The 18,652-nt window shown below is 38.7% G+C and overlaps 1 protein-coding gene across 1 annotated transcript in view; it reads right to left on the bottom strand.

Moving 5' to 3' along the window:
* The window catches only part of ARPP21 (cAMP regulated phosphoprotein 21), a 118,451-nt gene that overhangs the window by 73,552 nt on the left and 26,247 nt on the right, over window positions 1-18,652 (bottom strand). The window contains exons 10-12 of the mRNA XM_027088270.1: window positions 12,652-12,689; window positions 10,687-10,746; window positions 6,181-6,410 (exon numbers count right to left, since the gene is read on the bottom strand). Of these exons, the coding sequence (XP_026944071.1) occupies window positions 6,181-6,410; window positions 10,687-10,746; window positions 12,652-12,689 (328 nt within the window). The remainder of the gene's footprint in view (window positions 1-6,180; window positions 6,411-10,686; window positions 10,747-12,651; window positions 12,690-18,652) is intronic.

Here is an 18,652-nt window from a genome sequence, read left to right as displayed (position 1 = left end):
TTCTGCCAGAACTAGTTGTATTTCCTTCAGGAAGTGACATTTTCTTTAGACCTCAATGTCTTCTTTGTTAAATATAAGCCACCAGATTAAATGATGAGTATAGCTGAGGATGATGCCCTTGAAGTTCCCCTCAGTTTAACTATATTTTAAATAGGTTTCTTTCTGATTACAGGCCCTTTACCTCCCTTTTCTCAGCGCATCTCTGCTCCTCAATAGACGCAGAGAAAGCTTTCGACAAAATTCAACACCTATTTATGATAAAAAGCCTGCAGAAAGTAGGCATAGAGGGAACTTTCCTCAACATAATCAAGGCCATATATGACAAACCCAGAGCCAACATCGTCTTCAATGGTGAAAAACTGAAACCATTTCCACTAAATCAGGAACAAGACAAGGTTGCCCACTCTCACCACTCTAATTCAACATAGTTTTGGAAGTTTAAGCCACAAAAATCAGAGAAGAAAAAGAAATAAAAGGAATCCAAATCGGAAAAGAAGAAGTAAAGCTGTCACTGTTTGCAGATGACATGATACTATACATAGAGAATCCTAAAGATGCTACCAGAAAACTACGAGAGCTAATCAATGAATTTGGTAAAGTAGCAGGATACAAAATGAATGCACAGAAATCTCTGGCATTCTTATACACTAATGATGAAAAATCTGAAAGTGAAATTAAGAAAACACTCCCATTTACCATTGCAACAAAAAGAATAAAATATCTAGGAATAAACCTACCTAAGGAGACAAAAGACCTGTATGCAGAAAATTATAAGACACTAATGAAAGAAATTAAAGATGATACAAATAGATGGAAAGATATACCATGTTCTTGGATTGGAAGAATCAACATTGTGAAAATGACTCTACTACCCAAAGCAATCTACAGATTCAATGCAATCCCTATCAAACTACCACTGGCATTATTCACAGGACTAGAACAAAAAATTTCACAATTTGTATGGAAAAACAAAAGACCCCGAATAGCCAAAGCAATCTTGAGAAAGAAAAATGGAGCAGGAGGAATCAGGCTCCCTGACCTCAGACTATACTACAAAGCTACAGTAATCAAGATAGTATGGTACTGGCACAAAAGCAGAACTATAGATCAATGGAACAGGATAGAAAGCCCAGAGATAAACCCATGCACATATGGTCACCTTACCTTTGATAAAGGAGGCAAGAATATACAGTGGAGAAAAGACAGCCACTTCAATAAGTGGTGCTGGGAAAACTGGACAGCTACATGTAAAAGAATGAAATTAGAATACTCCCTAACACCATACACAAAAATAAACTCAAAATGGATTAAAGACCTAAAATGTAAGCCCAGACACTATCAAACTCTTAGAGGAAAACATAGGCAGAACGCTCTATGACATAAATCACAGCAAGATCCTTTTTGACTCACCCCCTACAGAAATGGAAATAAAAACAAAAATAAACAAATGTGACCTAATGAAACTTAAAAGCTTTTGCACAGCAAAGGAAACCATAAGGAAGACCAAAAGACAACCCTCAGAAAGGGAGAAATTATTTGCAAATGAAGCACCTGACAAAGGATTAATCTCCAAAATTTATAAGCAGCTCATGCAGCTCAATAACAAAAAAACAAACAGCCCAATCCAAAAATGGGCAGAAGACCTAAATAGACATTTCTCCAAAGAAGATATACAGACTGCCAACAAACACATGAAAGAATGCTCAACATCATTAATCATTAGAGAAATGCAAATCAAAACTACAATGAGATATCATCTCACACCAGTCAGAATGGCCATCATCAAAAAATCTAGAAACAGTAAATGCTGGAGAGGGTGTGGAGAAAAGGGAACGCTCTTGCACTGTTGGTGGGACTGTAATTGATACAGCCACTATGGAGAACAGTATGGAGGTTCCTTAAAAAACTACAAATAGAACTACCATACGACCCAGCAATCCCACTACTGGGCATATACCCTGAGAAAACCATAATTCAAAAAGAGTCATGTAGCACAATGTTCATTGCAGCTCTATTTACAATAGCCAGGACATGGAAGCAACCTAAGTGTCCATCAACAGATGAATGGATAAAGCAGATGTGGCACATATATACAATGGAATATTACTCAGCCATAAAAAGAAACGAAATTGAGTTATTTGTAGTGAGGTAGATGGAGCTAGAGAGTCTGTCATACAGAGTGAAGTAAGTCAGAAAGAGAAAGACAAATACCGTATGCTAACAAATATATATGGAATCTAAGAAAAAAATGTCATGAAGAACCTAGGGGTAAGACGGGAATAAAGACACAGACCTACTAGAGAATGGACTTGAGGATATAGGGAGGGGGAAGGGTAAGCTGTGACAAAGTGAGAGAGTGGCATAGACATATATACACTACCAAACATAAAATAGATAGCTAGTGGGAAGCAGCCGCATAGCACAGGGAGATCAGCTCGGTGCTTTGTGACCACCTACAGGGGTGGGATAGGGAGGGTGGGAGTGAGGGAGACGCAAGAGGGAAGAGATATGGGAACATATGTATAACTGATTCACTTCGTTATAAAGCGGAAACTAACACACCATTGTAAAGCGATTATACTCCAATAAAGATGTTAAAAAAAAAAAGATGCAACTCTTCTCCCAGCCTTTTATCAGTTTTACAACACGGGAAGGTCTTTCTTAAGGACTTGGGAGCCATCCCTTTGAAGTGAAGTCCTCAAGAAAAACGGTGCCTTTCTCTGCAAGTCTCAGTACCAATTAGCAAACACAGGCGGTCTTATCAAATTGACCAATCAGCTCTTTAAGGCCCTCTAGCTCATTTACAGAGTCTTCTGCCTTTGTTTCAGCAGGGTTGAGTTTAGTTTCTCTCCCCTACTGCAACAGTCTTGACCTCTATTGAATTAGTTATGGGTAAAGTCTTCCCTGCCTCTTTAACTCATCAGATGCAATTTTTCTTTTACAGGGACCCTGAACCATGAGTATTTTTCTCTCCTGAGTTTGACAAAATGTTTCCAGATCCAAGTGTCAGAGTTCAGTAGAATAACCTAAAGCTTCTGAAATTACGAGGGAAAAAGAATATCCAGGATGCATTCGTGTAGTGACGAAAATAAACACGGAGAAGAGGAAGTGATGGAAAGATGAGGCATCTTGCACTGGCTCCAGAAATACCCCAGGGCATAGACCAGGAAGGTAACAACAACAAGGATACCTTTGCCTCCAGAAAATAAGATGCCAGGCCATGTAAAATGGTGAAAACAAAACGGAAGGCTATCTTATTTCTCCAGAGCAGTTGTTTCTCAAGCTTGGTTTGTAGAGAAGCCATCTGTGCTTGAACAAATTCTTCTTGTGAGTCTGATGCAGCTAAAGTCGAGAAGCCCTGCTCTGGACATCAAGACAGAAGGATGGTAGTAAAACAACATGGTGTAGCCAGTGTGGAAAGAAACATATCACACACTTATTTCTCAACCCCATGTTCATGGCAGCACTATTTACAACAGCCAAGACATGGAAGCAACCTAAATGTCCATCAACAGATGAACAGATAAGACGATGTGGTACATATATACAATGGAATATTACTCAGCCATAAAAAGATTGAAATAATGCCATCTGCAGCAACATGGATGGACCTAGAGATTATCATACTAAGTGAAGTAAGTCAGAAAGAGAAAGACAAATACCATATGATATCACTTATATGTGGAATCTATAAAAACAATACAAGTGAACTTATTTACAAAACAGAAACAGACTCACAGACTTCGAAAACAAACTTATGGTTCCCAAAGAGGGAAGGGTGGGGAGGGATAAATCAGGAGGTTGGGATTAACAGATACACACTAATATATATAAAATCGATAATCAACAAGGACCTACTGTATAGCACAGGGGACTCTACTCAACACTCTGTAATAACCTATATGGGAAAAGAATCTGAAAAAGAATTCAGTTATATGTATAACTGAACCACTTTGCTGTACACCTGAAACTAACACAACATTGTAAATCAACTATACCCCAATATAAAATAAAAATTAGATTTAAAAACCCAACCAACCAAACAAACAAAAAAACCCAACATGGTGTGGCCAGTGTGGAAAGAAATAGATATCACACACACTTCTCTCTCAACCCCATCGCCACTACCAAGAAACAGCTGGGGTCACAGTGCAAGCGCCATTTAAGTCCTGTTCCCAATGAGGATGTGATGAAATCAGCTGTCTCCACAGGCCTGCACTGGACCCCTGATAGGTGACCACTGCTGTGCTCAGTGCAGGGGGTACAATAAGGGAAATACAGCCCAGATCTCAAGAGGATGTGCTTGTGCATTCTGACTTCAGTTGATATGCTTTTCCCCAAATGTAGCAAAACATGTTTCCCACCTGGAAAGAGTCTCATTATTAACTATTTGAAGCTAGAACCTATGTAATTAGAGGAGGAGAAGAATAACTTAAACGTCACAACTCCAGACTTAGTTTCTAAAAGGTCAAAAAGTTTGCCATTCCACTGTGAACAATGAAGTAAAAAATCAGAAACTTGTGTGGTTCTGAAGCTCCATGACAGCAAAATTGACAGCTTTGCTTCATAAAACCATCTTGGGAGACTGTAAGTTTGTTTTGACATCCTATCTTGATCCCCTTTAATTTTTTTCTTGCCATTCCTGTACCCTGACAGGCTTTCAAATGGAGACACTTAGATGAAAAGAAAAAAAAAAAAAATGTCTGAAGCACTTACAATTTCTAATCATTCTTCAAAGAACATGGCATTTTAGCATTCTTGAAGTGTTTTAAATGTTTCCAAAGAGCTTTGCTTTGGAGATGATTGGTGGTTGGTGTGTGGAGAAGGACGATTAATTTAAAAATCTTAAGAGCTCTTTGGGTGTGCTGGAATTTTTAAGTGCACCATTTAAGGTACTTCGTTTCTGCGTTTGAAGGAGATTTAAAACTCTTTAACCTGTCTTAGTTTACAGGAACTCAAGTGTACACAGTGGATTTTCTTGACTTCAGATTGCGGCAATAGTGGGATATAAGAGCAATTAATTAGAGGAAGAAATCAAGAATTCACCAATTGGTGAATAGAGATGACAGAAGGCAGTGCGAGCCCACCTGAATCTTTCCAAGAAGCAGAATATATACATAAAGTAGTGGCTGAGACTAAATGCTATTAATTTTCTGCCTATGTAGGAAAACACAAGATAATTTCTTAGGAAGCACTTGTCAACAACATAATTATGTTAAACCATTAGCATAATGAGCCGAGATTTCACAAAGAGGCTCCCCAGCGTCAGTGAGAAGCTTGGTTGGGAAAGTATTCACAGTGGAGGACTGCCCGTGTTTTACCTCTGCTTGGCGTTGTCCATTCAGCATTTCCCCTCGGGGCCCTGGACTCCCACTCACTGCACATGCAGGCTATGAATGCACCAGTATGAATGCAAACTTCAACTACCTATGTCAAAAGATCACTATTCGGGCTTCCCTGGTGGCGCAGTGGTTGAGAGTCCGCCTGCCGATGCGGGGGACACGGGTTCGTGCCCCGGTCCGGGAGGATCCCACATGCTGCAGAGCGGCTGGGCCCGTGAGCCATGGCCGCTGAGCCTGCACGTCCGGAGACTGTGCTCCGCAATGGGAGAGGCCACAACAGTGACAGGCCCCAGTACGGAGCACAGACAAAAAAAAAAAAAAAAAAAAAAAAGATCACTATTCACTTACAAGAAAAAAACGGGAAAAAAGAAGATGCATGCACCTAGCTACTTGGAGACTTGAAAATTTCTGAGGCTCTCTTTCCTTATCCTATTCCTTATCTTTAAGGAATAAATCATAATATTGCATTTTTAAAAATAGCTAACTTGGTTAAATAGCCGCCTTGTGCAGGTGCCTTGGTAACTGATTTTATATAAATGGTCAAATTTAAACTTACAATAGTCTACTGAGGGGAGTTACAGTATCATTCTATTACCACCCACATTTTATAGATAAGGAAATTGAAGATTAGAGAGGTTAATAATTGGACCCAGGCACACAGCTTGCAAGAGGCAGTATTGTTATTTCAATTGCACCTTCTGACTTTTTTGCTATCCCAGTGATTAATATTCACATCATTATCTTTAGTTCAGGGAAGTCAGTGAGAGCGCTGACTGCACAGCTTGGGTGGAATCAGAGGAAACTATCACAGGACATAAACCCATTCAGTACTAACTACCTGCTTTGGACAGCTTCCCGGTACTCCTGCTACTGGATGTGCTGTCACCCCTGGTCAGCACCGTGATGCCCCCAAAACTCGCCGTCTTGGTCATGGCAGGCTTGAGATTGCGGTTGGAGCTGTCAGAATCTGTGCTGCTCCAGGCTCTTTGGTGGTCGGACCACTTGAGTTCATTCTCCGAGCTGCTCTGCCGACTTCCAGATGTTCTCCCAGAGCTGTCTCTGTTGCCCCTGGAGTGTGGCCATCAGAAAGATGCACGGGACAGCATTAGATTCCGAGAGCAGAACGGACACAAAGCGGGACCTTTCTTGTAAGAACCGTCTACACAAGACCCTTCTTGTCAACCCTTTCCTTGACACCTGTCGCCTCACAAACAGTGCACAGACACCTTGTTGATGTACAGACAGACAGGTAACACATCACACAAACACTCATGCTACAAACGAAAAACCAAACCTAGAAACGTCACATGGTCCCTCTGCCAGTGAAGGGGAAACAACAAGAAAAATAGGATATAAGATATAATTGGTAACTTCTCTTGTGGAGAGGAGAGAGGAAGGTAAATTCTCCTGACCCAAATCAACAATGACTCAGTGTTTGAAAGCAATTATGATGTTAAATGATCCTAAAAGCAACTCCCACCGAAGAAGAGTTTCGTCTTTCCCTTTAGCATTAAGTAATTGGACCATGGTAAAATACACAGTTTCAAAGAAGCCATTTACTAATTTAGTTGTTAACTATATTATATACATATTAAGGCTTTGGCAGACAGCACAGAGATCACAGGAATTCCTCTGTTAACCTTTGGTGAGAATTTTGCCCAGTGAGTTTAACCTTCACGGGCAGAGGAAAGAGCCCTTTAATACCTTTCACACAGAAAAATTCGTGATAATAACAACAGTGCAAACACTACACTGACACGAAACTTTCCAAGGAGATCAATGGGAATAACAAAATAGCTCCATAGATGAAATGACACATTTGTTCAAAATTCAAATAGAAAAAGATTGAACTTATTGGAAGAGATCCAATAGTCAAAAGTCATTTTTGAAGACTACAGAGTATTTCTAAGCAGTGTGCAAAACTGCATGTATTTTATAGAGAAAGTTGATGAAATTTGCATTTTCATTGGTTTCCAACTGCTTAAAGAGTGACTTGGTTACTATTTTTCAAAGGCTCTTCTGCAGTTTGGAAATAATGGATCATCAAAATATTCTAAGATTCTCATGGATTATGAATAAGCAAAGGGGACAAAAACCATGGGCAATAGATATAACCCCTAATTTCATATCACTGTGCAATGTGATAGAAATCTTGATCACAGTGGTGAATAGCAGTTTTATTAATATTCTTCTAAAGACAATCATGGGCTGTTGAGATGCCAGAAGTATACATATCTGATTGAAACACTCACCCACCAAATTGTACAGAAGGTATACAGAAAATTTTAGGTTTTGCTTCAACTTTACTTACTAAACGTTTTCTTTCATTTTGTGAAAACTTAAGAAGGTCAATGGATCCAGGAGATAATAAAGATGAAACAGCTAGTCTGTGATAAAGACTTTGTACAGTGAGGAGAGGAAATGCAACAGAAAATTCACAAAACAAAAAGTACTCAGCGCCCTGCTGTCCTCTCTTAATGTTTTCTTACAAACATTCTCTCTGCGTTCCGTACCTCGGGGATGGCTGGTTTTAGAAACAAGGACTATTTAAAAAAAAGACTAGTTTGTGAATAGTAAGTATCAGACACTCACCAAGGGCTACGTGACTTTAGTTCTTAAACACCTATGAAATTCAAACAGCCCAGAGGAGACTGGGTGGAGAAAAACCAGCCCTTCAAGGTGCTCTATTCCTGATTGTTTCCCTTTAAATCTCCAAATTCAGCTTCATTCTTTTCTCATATAATTCTGATTGATTTGACCCACCCTTGACAAAGCCTGACTACATCATTATTTAGCAACCATGAACGTACCAAGGGTGTGACAATAATCTCCCCTGTAGATAACGCAGAATATTTATTATAGGAAAAGATTTGGAGTGGGGTCCTCAGCAAACAGGATGCATCAGAAGGCAATTCCCCATATGGAGGCGATTATCACTAAAGTCCACTTCAATTATCAACTCTGCACCTCCATGGGAGGAATTTAGACTTCCTCTAAATGCCAGAGTGGCTAAGCCTTTCTCTGCAAAGGAGGTGTCCACCACTATTCCTAAGTGCATTTTAGTGTGTTTCTAAAGCACTGGGTAGTTCCTCTAGGCTCATGTCACATCCCGTAGCCAATAAGGCAACCTAAGATTTCCTTAACTTCTTCTAACTCTAATCCACTGGCTCAAATCCTCATCTCAAGTCAAGATCTGTGCGTTTTATAAAAAATGGAATTTAAGTTGTTGCTTTAGAGAGTTAGCATTAATGAGATTCAAAATAATGCATTTAATTTATGATCTCTAGATACGGACACACTGAAATCATATCTTTTACTGCTCTATCAATCATTCACCTTAACACTGGCAAGGTAAGGTCCAGAACTGAATTTCATATCTATTTGGGTGTGGAATCATAGGTATCATATCCACAAGTGCCTTCCTATACTTCCTAACAAGCCCAGTCCTAGTGTTCTTCTATTGGAAACCAGGAAGACAATGATAATGAATATCTGGCCATCAAGAGGCGTTGGCCCTCTTGTACATAACTGGAATTTGACCCAGAGTAGTCATAAAGCACATACTCTAAGTTCTGCTTCTGTGCTGATTAACATAACTGATAACTTTTATGTTCTTCATGTTTGAACGTGACACTTTTTTTTTTTTTTTTTTTTACCAAGTTAGGTATAATGTACATTTTGAACTGCTTTTATCAGTGTGTGGATGGCTTTGTGCTAAGTCATATTCCTGAGTTTCTGTGCTTGGTAATTTTGGTGGGTTATAGCATCCGTATTTGGGATGGTTGACTTCAGTAGACGGTAGCTCTGGCTAGGGACCAGATTTGGGGCTATGTAAAACTAAATGCCTCTAGGGGTCAAGAACCCACATTTTATCTGTACTGGTCTAAACAAGCCAGGTCATGGTGTGTGACTGCACGAGCACAGATACATTCTAGTCCTTCTCTGGGCTTTCAAGGGAAAAAATGCAAGGTTATTTTCTTAATATTCAAGTGTGAAAATAAACCGTCTAATGATACAAGAGGAAGGTATTAGATGTATAGTTCAACCTAGAAAAGTAAAGGAAGTTAAAAAATAGACCCTGTTTTTTTTGTTTGTTTCTGCCAAAGTGTAAAAAGAAAAGAAATTGCTCTAACTTTTCTAAGGATGAGGTCATAAGTTCAGATTTACAGCAAAAAGATATGTTCTAAGCATAGAATTCATTTACTTCTGGGTATTTCCTTTTTTCTCAGTGGTCAAGAAGTTCTGTTGGTTTGTTTGTTTTGCCTTTCCTACAACAGAGATGAATCCTAATATTCATAAAAGCACTAGCATATTAAATATATATATTAGGTAAATATATGTATTAGGTATTGAATATATATATACACATATACATATAAAATATATATAGCGCTGTGTATCCATTGCCCTATAATGGATGGTAGAGACACATTTAATAAAGTAATGAGATAAAAAAAAATTTTAATTAAAAAAATAAAGTGGGCTTCCCTGGTGGTGCAGTGGTTGAGAGTCCGCCTGCCGATGCAGGGGACACGGGTTCATGCCCCGGTCCGGGAAGATCCCACATGCCGCGGAGTGGCTGGGCCCGTGGGCCATGGCCGCTGAGCCTGCGCGTCTGGAGCCTGTTGCTCCGCAACGGGAGAGGCCACAACAGTGAGAGGCCCGCGTACCGCAAAATAAATAAATAAATAAATAAATAAAAAATAAAAATAAAGTAATGAGAGAGCAGGTATAGTACCTCTGCTTTCATGGCACTCTCTAGCCTAGTATAAAACTTTATACGTATTATATATATATATAAAACCTATTCTCCTTATCCCACACAGATCTTGATTTAAGCAGTTCATTATAATTGGAAACAATCCCATATCTTTCTTTAGAAATAAAATCTGTGCTTGAAAAAATATTGTTTGAAATATTATGATGGATAGTAGTGGCTAAAAATCAACTACTCAAATAGAGTTTTCATTGATTTGTTTTCCAGTGTTGGGAACGTATACACAATTGCAAGCTGTAAGAGAAATTTTAACTCAGTGTAATTCACCAAAGTTGATTTGGGAATGTGAAATCAGTGTGCTGTCAAAGTTAGTCCTGGAGGAAAAAAACCCAGAAAATCCGAGGAAGAACCCTAAAGGACTGTAGACAAAGCACTTGGTTTCCCAGTCCCGTATCTCACAGGACACCGTATGGCTTCAACACTAGCTCAGTAATAACCTTTACAAAGAGATAACCAAACATATTTTATTTCATGAACAGAGATATTTTACACTAATACACTTATATTTAACATTGATTCCACCACATCATCTGAAAACACAGTTTTAAAAAAGTAAACCATACCAACCGAAAGAGCTGTCTTTTCTTATAGGTCTCACTGCATATGTTACTGTCTTCCAAGAGCCTACTGGAAATGAAAAACATGATTTTTATGATATAAAATCTAAGGGTACTAAATGCCCTATGTTAAATGGATGTGTACTCAACTATGGCACACCTGTCTTGCAAATCAACCCTATATGCTACGGTTTATTTTCAAGATGTAGAATTTTGCCCTAATAAATTAATGGCAGCCTGATTTTTCCCTACCCTAGGATAAAGTACCGATGCTAGACAGGAAGAAGGGAAGAAGAAACAGATGGAATGGAAGAGGAGGGGAGAATCAAAGAAATGGATATAGATATAATAGACATTTAATTAATTAAATATATCGGTTGCGATTTTTTTCTTTGGGTAATATTAGTTATTCTTTATATTTTGGGCATAGTGAAATGTGCCTTCCAAAGGCAGGTATCAAAGAAATATATTTATTTTTGTAGGGATCTATTCAGAATTTTGCTTTTGGGGACCATCAATACTTCTTCACATATGCAATGCATATTTGTGACAAATTATTGTATTGATGAATATAATCCAATTTGAATATTAGGGACACAAGTGCACTAGCAGTCTTTTCATACAAAACACAAGTATATGACGAAGATTAGGGAGTAAGTAGGGAAAATGATTGGCTAGAAGACTAGGGAATGACATGTCCTACTAAACTGAATTCTAAATGCTCACTTCATTCTTTGGGTAAGGATATAGAATTCTGGATTGCTTCAACATCCAAATGTTGCATCCAACATCCAAATTCAATTTTGGATATAGAATTTTGGATTGCTTTAACATCCCTACGATGGTAAAGCTCACGGATTCTTAATTTACTGTAAAAAAGGAATACTTGTTGAAAACTGTATGGGTTTTTGAGGATGCTTTTGGATGCCTTGTAAAGACCTGTTCACTACTTTCATCCCTTCTTCTACAAGAGGTTATTCAGTTGAGGGTAGTTACTTGACGTTTTCTAACTGCTACTATGAATGAGGGCATTTTTTAAACCAATCCTCTTGAATGCCAGGTTTAACTTTTCTCTAAGTACTGGAATTTAATCAAATAGCCTCCATTTTAATCGATTTTATAGAGATACCCATTAAGCCAACACCTGAAATGAAATTAACCACCACTCTTTTAATGGCTACCATATTTCCAATCCAAGTTGCCCACTGTGATGCATATTAATGTGATCAGTACAGCTAATGAGGAATTCCTTAATTCCCCTTGAAAACGTGCAATTAAATCAATGGAGCATTTTAATATCTATATCAGTTCAGAACTATTTGTAAAAGGTACATGCTAAATTTGAGAAGTTCTGCTCTTATACTCAAGACTTTGTATAAATGTTTTAACACATTCATGTCATAACCACCACCTTCTCTACTAATACCCCGCCAGGTACACTGATAAATCTAGATCGGTTTAGATAAGTTTTCCAAGTTCAGCCTTTTATGAAGACAGATTATTTAGAATGAGAAACATAAAACAATACTATTCAAATTATCATCTGTGTAGCTACATATAATGATAGGGCACAGGAAGAGGCCAATAACAACCAAATACACAAGTACTTTTAGCAGCCTATTCAATAAGCCAATGAAACTGCAAGTTCTTGTCTCAACATTTATACTTTTTAATGCCTGGGGAAGGTAACAGGATTATACCTTTGGAAGGACCAGAAGTTGAGACTTTAAATAAGGAAATTGTTGAAACTTATGTTTGGAAGTAATGGAGGGAATTTTTCCCCAAAGTTAAATAGCTTTTAGACATGCTAAATAACATGTGTGTGCATATATACGTGTGTACACATAGATATATGTATTTATTTATACATATATTCAAGCACACACTTATATATGGCATATGTATATCTATGAAAAACAAGACACATGACAGACTTTGTTCCTCTAAAGACATGAAAAAGCAAATTTCATTTTACCTGTTTTCCACAAAAAGGCTTTCCTGGGAGCAAACTGACTGAAAAATAAAAAAAAGCATTGTATCAGATGTTCTGGATATGCTGAGGGAGCCCAAATCCTTGCCTGCTTTTCAAACTACTTTTCCCCTCCAAGAGGAAAAGAATTAAGAAAAATATGTACCATTTTCAGAAAAAATGGAAATAAAAAAAAGGAAAAAAAAACGGTTAGAGTTAGAAGTGTAAACCATTCTCATGCAGCTCTTTTCCGTCACGGTGTCTCCAGGTTTCACATAGATTTAGCCCGTGTAGCGCCAAGGTCAGAAGAGAGATGTTGTGAATGAAGCTGCTGGAGAAACCTGTGAGCATCAGGTCCTGAGCTAGTGGTTTCCTCTAGGGCTGCCGAGATGCAGCCGCCATCAGGAGCCAAAAGGACAAGTTCAGATCAAGGCGGAGCGTGCAAACTTGGCACGATCCACCTGAGGATGGGAGAGCTGTAAAGCCACAATCCTGAAATTATGACCTGGCGACAATAAACTCTCACAACGTAAACAGATGACCTGCAAGACTCTCAAACTGAAGAGATGCTATCAAACAATCTTGGCGGGGAGTTGGCGGGGGCAGCGGGGTGCTCAGAAAACAAGTGAGAACGAAATGAAGTTAATTGGGAAAGAATATCAAGCTCCATCTAATATATCTTAGTTTTTCACACAAAAAACCCAGTGACTTTCTTCTTAGCTTGCATTCTCTAGCACACATTTCTCTGCTATCTTGGGTTTAATATACAACTTAGGGAAGATAAAATTCCATTATCATATGTGCTCGGGAAAGGCAGATCAAATTAAATTTTAACAAACAGAGAAAGAGAAGTCTAAACAAAATACGGTGCAACAGTCCTAAAATACGACTGTGTTTAGGAACTAATATAAAACCATGTCCAAAGTACTAAGTTTGTAAATGTAAATTTACACATGTAAAATTAGACGTGTGGATTTTCTAAATGATGAGTAAGTCACCTGGCTAAAGGGATAAATAGAGACTTAACGGGTCGATTTTAAGATAAAATAAAACGAAAGAAATAATAATGACCTTTCAATATTGAATTTTTGCATTTAAAATGCTGCTAATGTAACCACCGCTCAGAGATGCCGGCAGGATATTGGTTTCTTTCTACCTTTTACTGGAGAAATCATTTCCTTCCACTAGGCCAAAGGGCTAGATTGGGCATAAATGTTTTTCTCAGTGGTCTGAGCATTTTAATGGGGGCATCTCTAGAACCATTTCTGTTTTAACCTCTGTGCATTTGACATGCATCCCGAAGATCAAGTGTGCAAAAATTTTATTAAACAAAAGGCAAAAACAGCCAACTAAGAAAAAAGCTTTTCAGAAAAATATCTTTTTTAAAAAATTTGACATTTAATTTTATAAAAGGAAACAAATACAGATGATGTGCCCTTGACGTTATTCCTATGAGGATCTCTTTAAAGTAAGCTAGAGATGCCATTGTCTTTATTTCCTTTAGTTTGGTTTCCGTACCGGCTTGAGTCAACTTTGAGCCAAGTCCTGGTATGTGACAAAAGTGAGATTGTGTCAGATATCCACGATGAATTTAATACTTTGTTATTTCTCATCTGTTGAGGTTGAAGAGAGGTCAGTTACATTTAGGATGTTCTGGCTGGTACTGAATAACTGAGACTCAATTACTTCTTTGAAGGAGTTGATCAAAGACATGCTGACCTCTTCAGACTCATTAATCTAATAGCATTTGGGGGAAAGTGAAGCAGCCCAAAACTCTTTGAATTAAAAAATAAGTCACTTGCAAGTCAAAGATGATGTTCCCCATAACCAATCTCCAGAGCATCTGCCTGATTATTGTGGAAAGGTCCTAAAAAATCATCTCATCATCCATCTACCACATTTTCATAAATAAGACAAGAGACAGTTATGGGCTACGATTCAGTAACTGATGAAAATGTGTGTGTGTGTGTGTGTGTGTGTGTATGTGTGTGTGTGTGTGTGTGTGTGTGTATAAAGTAGCATTAATAACTTACAAATTTTAATAGCAGAGAAAGATAAAATTGTCACCGTAATTAAGCCCAGGATTCAGAGCTGGCAGGTATACGCATTCTCAGATGTAAACAAAGGTCTTTTTTTTTTAAAGGAGGAAAACGTTTTTGCCGATGGCTTACAGAATTCTCTTCCACGTGCCACCCCCAAGCCAGGTGGTGCCTCACACCCTCATCATCAGCTCTCCCTGAAGAATCCCAGCACATGCAAAGGAGACCAAAGATGAGGTCCTCCCCGAATCCCTATTTATACATAAATACCCTTCAGAAATCACCCTACAGGCAAAACAGGTCTCTCTCAAATATATTGCTTTATCAACTTAACCTTCCTAAAAGGAACAACATTGCATAGGATTAATCATAAAACAAGATGAAATTCTTGCCAAAGGAAACAAGAGCTATATTTCGAGTATTTCTGACAACAAAAGTACATTTATTTATTATTTGAGAACTAAATTGTTGTGTGCTCTAAATAACATTTTAGTTCCCAAATAATAGATAAATTGGTCTTATTTCAAGATACCAAAATTCTCAAACTATATTTGAAAAACTTTTTCTAGAAAACCCTGAAGTAATCTGCATATACTGATTGTGCACCTATGTACAAAAGCGCACACACACACACACACACACACACACACACATCCTTAGAAACCAAGATACATTTGTAAAATATTCAAGAACGCTTCTAATTTTAAAACAAATCTGGATTTTGCTGAAGTGTAAATACCAGGAAGTATTTTTCTATAAATCTCTATTGTAACTTCAAGTAGAAAAAAAAATCCTACTTAAGTATATCGATATTTGAACCTGTTTGAACTACTCCACACTTAATAATTGGCAAAGGAAGCTGGTTATATAACCTCTGTTTTTAAATTATGAAGATGCTAAATTAAAGACCAGCTAAAAAAAAGATTAGATGCCTGTAACTTAATTTCCTTATGCTGGATTCTTTGCATTTGTTTTACAATTGAGTTAAGATACTTTAATTATTATCTTGTGAACCTCGACAATTTGGGCAGCAGTAATGATCATTTGGGAATCTGGAATTGCATAGGTGAAGGTTCCCTAAAGGGTCCTGTCTTTATGTTACTATATATATTCGAGAAAGTTCATATTGCTGTTATGTCCTTGAGTTTGTGTTATCCTGTTAGTACAGGGTGGCGCCCAGTGACCCCTGCCTTGTGTAGCACCTCCCACATGCACCAGGGCTGGTCTGCGTGCCAACAGAATACAGCAGAAGGGAAGGTAGGTCACTTCCAGGATCAGGTTATAAATGACTGTGGCTTCCAATTGGGATTCTTTCTTTCCCTCTCAGATCACTTGCTCTGGGGGAAGCTAGTTGCCATTCTGAAGACACCTGTCAAGTCTATGGAGAAGCCCACATCACTATGTGGGAAGTGAGATCTCCAGCTTACAGCCAGCAAAGAACTAAGGCCTGGAGATACTCGAGTGAATTTGGAAGCAGATAACCACTTCACCAAGCCTTCAGATGAGTACAGCCCCAGCTGACAGCTTGACTGTAACCTCATGAAAAGCCTTGAGTCAGAATCACTCAGCTAAGCCACTCCCAGATTCCTGACCCATGGAAACTGTGAGAGAAGCAGATTTTTGTTTGTTTGTTTTTTAAGCTGCTAAATTTGGGAATATTAATAGCTAAAACAGAGAATACCAGTGGTATGACTGCATTGTCTCTACAAGAGCTATCAGACTAGGGAGAAAGACATTTTGTTTTCCGTCTAGGAAAGTGGCTCTTAGTGGCTCATTTAAGCATCATGAAAACTTATAAGAATATGATAAACACTAGAGATCTTATCCTTAGAAAAATGCACATATGCTCATGAACATAATATTTTGCAGGTAATATCAGGGATTTTATTTGATCTCTGAAGCCCTTTATGAGTACACTCTGGGTACAGCATGCTGATTAAAAAACTACTGCCCTAGGAGATCAAGTGAAAAGCAGTGTCAGAAACAGGCAGTTTCCCACCTGAATCAGTAAAGCCAGAAGTGCTGGCCACCAGGCGTGACAGCCTATCAAAGGAGCTCATGCCTCCGCTCCCATAGGGAGAAGCAGCCACAGCATTGTAGAGAAGGCTGCTGAATGATTTCATGGAATAAAAAGGCTATGACAATAGTTTTGCATTTAAGTTTTCTCACATTTAAGTCTGCTTTTACTTGTTAAAAAAAGTTAATACAGCATGTGGCCATAGAGGCTTTAAACAGGAACCCTTGCCTCCAATCTTTAGCCTGGAACCCAGGTCGCTTACGAATAATCTCCTTAAGATGGATGTGAGGAAATGCAATGTGTAAAGGGAGTCACGCTGACCCCTTCTCCCTTTGACGACCTCCCTATGGACACGAGAATACACAAATGAAGTACAGCAGGGCAAGTGTCACCCCCATCACAGGCATGCATCAGTGACGTTACTTACTGTCACCTGGCTCTTGAGTGTCTGGCAATGTGGCACAGCTTTGGCAAGAAAAAAAAAGAATAATGTTGTTTGTATATAATGTGGGTGATAAGTATTTGTTTATCAATGTAACAACTCATTCATAAACTATATGACTTGCCAGAACCAGACTAAGAGGGAAAAGGTGTGTGTGTGTGTGTGTGTGTGTGTGTGTATGTGTGTGTAAGAGAGGGAGAGAAAGAGAGAGAGAAAATAGAAAATAAACTAGCCTTCAGAAATATTTCTCTTCTTGAAGGTCATCAGACAGGAACATTCTGCCTCCAGTCCACAGTTGGCATCATTATAGTATGATGACTAGAAAAGATCCTCTCATTACTGCATTCTTGTATCCAGCAAACATAAGGAAAGGTCTACCATGTGTCTTGCTGTCCTATGCACCCTCAATAATTCTGACCATAATAAAAGAATTTTCTAGAATCTTCTAGAATTGTACCTGGACATCAGCCAACTATGGCTACCTCCATCTCCTTCTCTCACACTCCTCTAATTCCCAAGCTCTGGGCCAGATTATTCAACTGAAAATTGTGTTTTAAGAAAGGCAGAGAGGATCTAGAGATCAGGGAGACTGGCTTGGGCTTAACTCCTCTAGGGAGAGCAGTCCCCCTCCATGCTAGGCTGGCTTTGTAAGACATCCAGGAGCAAATCACACAGGAGGTCAGACGCTCCACCTGACTTAGTAACGCCAGAGGTGTTGGCAGCAGAGAGTCTACACAAAGGTGCTCACGGCTGTACCTCTGCAGAGAGAAGAGGCCACAGCATTTTAGGAGGGTGCCAGATGAGTTCATGGAAGGGAAAACCTATGGCAATAGCTTGTCCTTTTCATTTCATTGCATTTAAATTCAGTTTTTTTAAACGTTTTAATTTGTATTTAATTTAATTGCATTTAATTTTGGCCACACTGAGGAAAAAGATAAAAAAAATAACCAACCACATCTTCTTTGGGATTTGAACAATAAAAATTGTTTTCTGACTATATCCTTGAAAATTGTTCACAGAACTATTCGATCTGAAAATGGGGTGGGGGGGATGAATATCACTATTTAACTTTGATATAACGAAATGTCCATACTTGCTAAGATTGCAGAAAATTCTGTGTGTGTGTGTGTGTGTGTGTGTGTGTGCGTGCGTGTGTGTGTGTGTGTGTGTGTAAGATCAACGACTCTTCTTTCTTTTCCTGTAATTCTTTCCTGTGTACAATGTTGGTCTTAAAAAGACAACCGTGTGGTATCTGCTGGCTAATATGAACGTGAAGGGATTTCTGCAAATCTGGCAACCTCTCTCTGTACTTACGGTCTATTTCATTGACCAAACTGGTATCTCTATTTCCCCACAGGTCATACCCTAGAGAACACATGCAAACCCTCGGCCCCTCCTCCATCACTTCCCTGAAGCAGGTCCTCTTCCAGAAACACCTCTAGTTTGCTGCCCTTCGGTTTGTTCCCTGCCTCCAGCTTCCCTCATCCCTGCCAGCTCCCTGTCTGGGGA

The sequence above is a fragment of the Aethalodelphis obliquidens genome, unplaced genomic scaffold, assembly GCF_003676395.1.
Source record: "Aethalodelphis obliquidens isolate GAN/ISIS:26980383/991018 unplaced genomic scaffold, ASM367639v1 scaffold62, whole genome shotgun sequence".
In the NCBI taxonomy this organism is placed as follows: domain Eukaryota; kingdom Metazoa; phylum Chordata; class Mammalia; order Artiodactyla; family Delphinidae; genus Aethalodelphis; species Aethalodelphis obliquidens.
Note: the sequence above shows the minus strand (reverse complement) of the source record. Positions and strands in the feature narration are given on the sequence as shown.